This window comes from Protobothrops mucrosquamatus, unplaced genomic scaffold (assembly GCF_001527695.2).
Source record: "Protobothrops mucrosquamatus isolate PMUCROS unplaced genomic scaffold, P.Mucros_1.0 scaffold6194, whole genome shotgun sequence".
Lineage (NCBI taxonomy): Eukaryota > Metazoa > Chordata > Lepidosauria > Squamata > Viperidae > Protobothrops > Protobothrops mucrosquamatus.
The window spans coordinates 12476-20843 of NW_015392027.1; the positions used below are offsets into that span (position 1 = coordinate 12476).

General features: G+C 39.4%; 1 protein-coding gene across 1 annotated transcript in view; it reads left to right on the top strand.

Moving 5' to 3' along the window:
* The window catches only part of LOC107300135 (O-acyltransferase like protein), a gene marked incomplete at its 5' end in the record, with an annotated part of 18290 nt that extends 12412 nt beyond the window's left edge, over positions 1-5878 (top strand). The window contains 3 exons of the mRNA XM_015829475.2: positions 1899-2085; positions 3502-3644; positions 5733-5878. Coding sequence (XP_015684961.1) covers positions 1899-2085; positions 3502-3644; positions 5733-5864 — 462 coding nt within the window. The remainder of the gene's footprint in view (positions 1-1898; positions 2086-3501; positions 3645-5732) is intronic.
* Positions 5879-8368: the final 2490 nt, after the last annotated feature.

An 8368-nucleotide genomic window follows, 5' to 3' on the forward strand; every position in this document is an offset into this window, starting at 1 on the left:
AGAAGAAGAAGAAGAAGAAGAAGAAGAAGAAGAAGAAGAAGAAGAAGAAGAAGAAGAAGAAGAAGAAGAAGAAGAAGAAGAAGAAGAAGAAGAAGTAGTTTCACTTGTCATCTAAGAAGCTTCATCGGTTCTGGCAGGGGTGATGGAAGGATTAGTTTTGACAGGATGGGGAGGGAGGGTTGGAAGGATCATATTTCTTTGCAGTCACTTAGTCATTCTCTCCCTGAGAGCTCTTGAGGCCACTTGGGGATTTATCTGTGCCCTCAGGGTCACCTGAATAGTGCAAATGGGGGTGAAATCTTCTTGGAATTGCTGAAAGGACTGCATTGTAGACAGAAGATAGGAAGTGTCTTATTCCTCTCCCTTTGTTGAGAGAGGGCTACTCAATGTTAACATAAATGGCTCTTTTACCCCTCTTTCAAACCAATGGTTCTCTATCCAGAATGTGGAAATGAGATGGTCTTCCTTCTTCCTGTTCCCACATCTCCATAGTGTTGCCAGCGCCATGAACAAATATTGTAGATCATGGCTTCCTTCTGGTTCACCATGCAGTCTGCGGCAAAGAAAAAAAATCTCCAACTTTCATATGGTAGCCTCCTTTCATATGGGAAAACTAAGAACAACAAGTGTGAGCTGCATTAAATATATGGAACACTTTCCTAGGCTATTCCTTTACATTATCTTTTCTCATCTTTCCATTATTCCACCATGCAATCATCAAACAGTATTCCTTGCCCTCTAAGCATTGATCGTTTTCATGGAATCATTTCCAATTATTTACTTTCCCTGGAATGCTCCTTATATTTCTACAAGCTGTGCAATTCTCTTGGGTCTATCTCACTCCTGTGCAAAACAAAGGAAGGATGAGTCAGATGTATAGAAGTTTGCTGGCATGAACTACTAATTAAAGATGCCTGGAGGACTCTATTTTGACTAGTAAGAGAGTACCTTTGATTCTTGATATTGGAATCATTTAAAATGATATGTGAATCTTTACCTTGGGCAAAGTATTCTTGATCTCATAAGGATGTGTTGAAGACATGTTATGAATTAGGAGGAATTTGAAAAGAAAAGTAGATCAATATGGGGAGTGGAGTTGTCAGGAGAAAAGAGGATAATAAAAACTAAGATCTAAGCAGCATTTGAATCGGGGTTCTGTAGTTTTTATTACACTATTCTCTTTCCTTCCACCTTTTCCAGCATTAGAGCTTTCTCCAGAGAACTAGTTATCACATAATGTGTCCAAATTAGCATAATTTGAGCCTAGTCATTTGTGCCTTGAGTGAGAACACTAAGTTGATTTGTTCAATGATCTGTTTTTTCCCCCAAATACCATGGCTTGTACTATTCTATGCTTTGTTGATACAGAAACATCACAACATATAATTTTTCTAAGACCTTTATGGCTCTTCTGTAAGAATTCTGGGTTTGTTCTATGATATATTTCTTTGTTTTCTTGGCTGTCCATGGTGGTCTCGGGAATCTTCTCCAATGCCAAAGTTCAAAAGTGTCAACCCTCTTCTTATCTTGACCACATGGATAGAAATATTTATTATATCCAATTTAAATTAAAAAAATAAATTAATATTGTACTTGTATGATTATTCCCCACATATCTAAGAATGTCTCCTTCTTCTCACATTAAAATTTTAAATTCAGTGGCAATTTTTGGAACTTTTATAGGGAATGACATCAGTAAAAGTTAAGCAATCTATAGAGGGTGAGATGCAAAGAGGTTTACAAAATGGAGGGCAGAAGAAAGTGTCCAAAGAGGAGGAATAGGAGACTAGTTATAAGAAGAGATTGGCTCAACCTTCATTTGAAACAAAGGCACTGCAAAATGTTAAGGATGAACCAAAGTGAGTACAAATTTACAAATCCTCTTCATCTTCCTGCAGGTTCAGGCTTCTGTTGGGTGGCTTTGTGCCACGATCTTCATGTTGATGGTGATTGCTTTGGCTTACATTTTAGAAGACTCCATCAGTTTCTATTCGCCTGTAGTTGCCATTTATCAAGCTGTTCATCGGACATTTTGGGCAATTGCTGTAGGATGGATCATTTTCGCATGTGAGGAAGGCTATGGAGGTATGCTATCCAAGGAGAAAGGGGCCTTTTTTAAATAGTGGTTAAGATGCTGGGCTGTCAACCGGAAGGTTGGCAGTTCGAGACCCAAGTACACATGAAGGGATGATCTCTCGTTCTTGCCCCTGCCCACCTAGCAGTTCGAAAGCATGCAAATGAAAGTAGATAAATAAGTACAACTTCAGTCGGAAGGTAACAGTGTTCCATTACCTTGGCGTATAGTCATGTTGGCAACATGACCACAAAAGTGTCTTCGGACAATGCTGGCTCCCTTGGTTAGGAAACAGAGACCAGCACTGCCCCTTAGAGTCAGGCATGGCTGGGCAGGGTAAACCTTTACTTTTTCTCTAGCTCAGGGGTAGGCAACCTTGGCTCTTTTATGACTTGTGGACTTCAACTCCCAGAATTCCTGAGCCAGCATGGCTCAGCTTGGAAACCTCTCCCTTTCCCCTCAGCATGGCTGGCTCAGGAATTCTGGGAGTTGAAGTCCACGAGTCATAAAAAAGCCAAGGTGGCCTATCCCTGCCCTAGCTGTTGTTTAAGAATAATTTATGCTCTTTTTCTCCCCTGCCCCACTGAAACATGAGCATAGGCAAGATTTGTCTTGCTTGCTGCTGAGAGAATGAGAGCAAGTGCACTTATGTTCTTCCACCTCTATGAGCATTTGAGCCTAGCTTGGGTTTCTTGAAGTTGAACCTTAGAATCTCGTTTTCAGAACTGGAAAAATAAGGAGCAATTAAAATAATGGGATCCTCATCCTATATATTCTTCAGAAATACTTTCCAAGAGTTTCTTTTCTTTCTCTTTCCTTTTCAGTCATCTCTTCAGTTAAAAAGGTTCTTAGAAGGACTTTCATGCCCTCAAAAAAATTCCCCTTCAACAGCCTTGCATTGTAAATATTACAAAGCCCTAGGGGTAAGAGGAAAAACATGTGGACTCGGCCATCAGCTATTTTCAAATTACCTTGTACTGGGATCTCTCAAGGTCCCAAATGAAAGAATCTATTTGTTTTATCTTATTCTTTAAGAGCTTAAGTAATACAAAAATAGCCATTCTGGATCAGGCCGCAGATAGGTTTCATTCAATATTTCCTGTCATTCAATGGCCAAATTGATACATTTAGGAAGCTCACAAACCAGAAATGGGGGGCAAGAACCCTCCCCCCTCCACACACACACTATTGCTACCTGCAACAATTATTTAAGATATCCAGCCTAGAACTGAGGGTAGCCATCAATATTAGGGGAGCACAATTCTCTTCCCAGACCTGTTTAACATTACATCGGTGTTTCTCAAACTTGACAACTTTAAAATGTGTGGACATCAATTCCCAGAATTCCCCAGCTAGCCACAAAGTAATTATTTTACTTTTTGAGGAAAGCTTATTGCTGAGAGATTTGTATTGGTTTTGCCTGGCAGGATTCATCAACACCATCCTTTCATGGAGGGTTTGGACTGTGGTTGCAAGAATTAGTTATGCTTGCTACTTGGTGCATCCAGTGATCATACTATTATATAATGGACTTCAAGAAACTTTGATACATTACTCAGACATCAATATGGTGAGTGTGCAAGAACTCATGTGAAGGAAAGCACCAGCTTCCAGCATCATATATATTTGCCCAAAAGCTTTTATGCTCCACAGAAATCTAATTGGAGGGTAAAGAGCATTCTTTTGAGATAATTTGCCTTCTGATAAATCGATGTTTTGGGATTGGCCGTGCTCATTATGGCAGCCATTTTGTGAACAAATATATTTCCAATTGTAGCCATTTTGCTACAGTTAGTCCTTAAGCATTCATTAAGCAACAGTTTGAAATTATGACAGGACTGAAAAAATTGATTTATGATCTGTGCCTAAAATTATAGCCATTGTAGCACTCCTGGGGTCAAGTGATCAACATTCAAGCACTTGGCAGCCTATGCACACTTATGACCACAGGGCTTCAATTTCCTCCATCTAGTTATTTTCCCCCATCTATGCCCTTCTGACTGCAGCCACCCCAACCTGCCCTAGCCAGCACCAGTGAGCATTCATTCCCTAACTGACTTCTCTCCCAGTTACCCACTCAAAACCTTTGCATCCAGTTGCTGCAGCCAAAGCAGAAGTGCCTTGCTGCCTTTGCTGTCTCCTTCTTGGACTCTTGTATCTGCCTTTACCATCCCCTTTTTGGACCCAGGTTCTCCCATGAACATTTCCCACAAGGGGCTAAAGCTACACTCTCTTGGGAAAGCTTTCCACTGCCTTCCACTATATTTGCAGGAGAAGCTGAGTTCGAAAGAAGGCCGCAAGGGCAGCTTCGCTTCAGGCAGGTCTGCTGCGGTAGGGTTAGGGCAAGGGAGACTTCTCCATGGTTCTGGGGCTGCTTACTGCCCTGAAAGGCAGGGTCCAGGGTGGCCCAAAGGACAGAGATGAGGGGAGATAGGTGGCTGGGACAACTGGAGGCAGTCCCTCATCTTACTTAGGCTCAGGACTGGGAGGGACCAAGTCTGGAATGGCTTGGATTGGGGTGGATACTCCCTTAACAACAAGAGATTCTCAGTTAACAACCACAACAGGGAGTGCTGGGATTGCTACCGTCAGTCACTGAGGTCACATGACATCTTGCTTTACAACCACAGTTACTTATGATGGAAATTTCAGCCCCAACTGAAGTCCTAAACTGAATGCTGCTTGCACTGTCTTTCTCCTGCCTTTGAAATTTCAAATGTGCCTCTGGCCTAAAACTTTGCCTACTCATAACTTGGGGTCCAAACTAACAAATAGGAATACTATAGTACATAACGTTTCCTAGCACCTAATATTTCACAAAATATTAGGGAGAAGGGGAAGGATTTGCATATTAAAAGCTTCCTGAAAGAGGAATACAACTGAGCCCAAAATTTCTGTTGTTAAGTGAGACATTTGTTAAGGGAGTTTTGCCCCATTTTACAACCTTTAAATTGCCATAGTTATTAAGTGAATCACTGCAGTTGATAAGCTAGTGACCCAATGGTTAAGTGAATCTAGCTTCCTCATTGACTTTGCTTTCAGAAGGTCACTAAAGGATGATCACATGGGACACAGCGATGGTCATAAATATGAACCAGTTGCCAAGCATCTCAATTTTGAGCACAGAATCATGAGGATGCTGCAAACGTCATAACTGTGAAAAATGGTCATGTCCCTTTTTTCAATGCCATTGTAACTAAGTCAAGGATTACCTATACAAGAATATCAGGGAGGAGGTCATCAGGGCCAGAAACATCTCCAGGGGTTGTTGTCTATGTCAAAATGACAGGTATGATTACTTCAGTGTTTGGTAACTTAAAGGTGGATAAACTTCAACTTCCAGAATTCCCTAGCCAGCATTTGACGTCCATCCATCTTAAAGTTGCCAAGGTTGAGAAATACTGGACGGAATGATTGAAGCCTATACGTGTGTATGATTCCTCTGCAGGAACTCTGTACATGTTGACTTTCCAAGGGATAGCTTTCATAGATTCAGTTCAGTTTCCCTGTGCTGACCATAACTATTTACTTATTTATAAAATTTATAGTCCGCCCATCTTACTTCAAGGCAACTATTTAATTAAAGCTTTCCTTCCAATGGCTGAATGTTTAGAACTTGTCTACCTGACTTTTATTTTGTTTGTGCTTGTCCTTTTAGTTCTACTTGTTCCTTGGACACTGCCTGATCACATTCATGGTAGGATTGGCATTAACAGTGATGGTTGAGATTCCTCTTCAAAAATTAAAGAAGTCTTTGGGTTCCATGCACCAACATGGATCAAGACTTTAGAACAGCAAGATGGAAAGATGTGGTATCTTGCAGACCTCCTCTGGAATTTCTGAATCTAACCAAATTGTTTGGGGGGGGTTATGCCTCCAAATAATGTGTTTCAACACCCTGGATTCCACTATCCACATGGATAAAGGCTAGAAATTGTAATACTCATATGTAAACAGATATTTTTTGGAATAAATAAAATTAAGAGTTGCATAACATCAGTGCTTTTTTTGAAGAAAAAAAAGGTGCCGGAACTCATACACATCATACAACCCGCCTTGCCTACCCTACAAGGTTCCATCCAAAAAAGGTGCCGGAACTCCATTCTGAACATTCTATGACAAAAAAAGCCCTGCATAACATTATTACAATATATGATCCATATACAGTAAAAGATTATATATTCCCTTGTACCATATGTCAGGTATGATTAGATTACACTTAGATGTTTCTATATTCACATACATTAGTTTAACTAGAAGTGGTCTTCTCCTGTTCCAGTTGTTCAATATATTTGCTTTGGAGATATAGATAAGTATGGTGACTGTAGGTATGAACTGTCAAGGATCTAAAAAGTAATAGTTGAAAATTGTGGAAAGCCCTTAAAAATGGGGTTACCAGGCAACCTCATCTGCCTATTGAGTCTTTTATATGATGACGAGGAAGCAATAATTAGAATGGAATATGGAGCAACTAAATGGTTCAGTTAGGATAAGAATACACAAGAAGAAGATGATGATGACTAACAAAATTTTTAAGGTCACTCAATTCAAACCGCATGACTCTGGGTGGCTTACACAGCGTTAAAAAAAAACACTCAATCAAAACACCCAGAACACGCAAGGGAATGTCTAATACAAATACATTATTAGAACAATGTCTTGAAGAATATTCACACATTACAGGTCATTCTTGAGTTATGATCGTAATGAACTCTAAGTCCTGATGCACAATATTCAACCTTTCTGAACTTCTTTCTTCTTTGTACTGAATGCATGTTGTTGCAGTTCTGTACACAATTAGCACTGTATTTGTGTATGTGAGTGCATGCGCACGTGTCTATATCCCATGATCACCAAGCCCTATATATTTTCATTTGCATAGTAGTTCAAAAGTAGGCTTAACCTAGCACCCCAAATTTCTCTCTGATGGGCTCCTTCTCTCCATCCAGAAAACCTGTAGCACCCTTTGATATTCTTTAGCACATAACCCTGTCCTTGAAAACTCCAGATTTTAATGATGTCTGAGGAGGCTTGCCTCCATCTTTAATTAAGTCCCATGGATAAAGTTCCGATCACTTCTCCATGTAGCATGGCAGAGAATAACTGTGTAGCCAAGAATGCCCTTGGGGGCAAGCAAATGATACTTTCAGAGAATTCTCATTTGCAATTCAGACGTGCAATCTGTTACTTTCATCTCATTGTCTGGATGAATATTTCTGTGGTTACTTCTATGCACTATAATAAAACAGGGCAGTTGCTTACAACATATAATATACTGAACCTAGCATGTAACATCCATGGTTCGCAGTATGTATGGTGGCAATTGTGTACAGAAATTGACTGTAAGTTGGATAGAGAAAGTAATAAACCATGAAAGATGATAGGGTGACAGTAACCACCCCCCTTCTGATGCCTTTCTTAAACTTATTTCTGCCTACCATTTCCCATGTAATAGGGTTTAGATGAGAGGAAAGAAGATTCAGCAGAAAAAAAAATTCTTCCAGAATCTGTGTTAAAAAGTTTTTTAATTGACATCATCCCTACTTAAAAAAAAATGGTGAAACCCATATCCTGAGATTCTTGAGTCATTCTTGAGATATGTTGGGTATATATATTCGGCATATATGTTAGAAAAGATGAAATATAGACATTGAGGAAGACCTTCAGGGGACATTTTATTTCTAATTCCTTTGTTCTTTGTTCTCTATACGGTCTATGTAGTTTGCTTGCTAAACAATACATAATAAAAGACTAAAATAAAATAGACTCGAGAGCCATTTGACCAGGATGGTATAAGTCTCCTGCCTTAAGCAGAAGGTTAGACTAGAAGACCTCTGAGGTCCCTTCCAGCCCTATGATTCTATGATTCAATAATTACATTGACCTATTTTTCTCCAAAGCTACCAAATCAATCCCCAACAAAGTCTGAATTTCCTTTGGCCACTCTGCATGCTTATGTAGAAGGCCTTTGTACATGAACATCTACTTACAGATGAATAAACTCTCTTTTTTGGCTTGTTTTTTATGCATAATAAGCATAGATGGAATCATAAATCATGCTGACTCAAAACTAATTTTAAAATGTAATTTAGTGAAATGGAAGAACCTACTTTAATGACATCATCAATGACTAAGGAAAGAAACAAAGGAAAAGTTCTGCTCACTCTGCTTTTAGAAAATCTACAATATTGACCTAAAAATTCATTCCCACTGCAATATATTTCCTGGCCCTGAATATATTTAAGATGATCTTGAATGTGTTTTAGAAATAGTGCATTTTGCAGCACATAATTA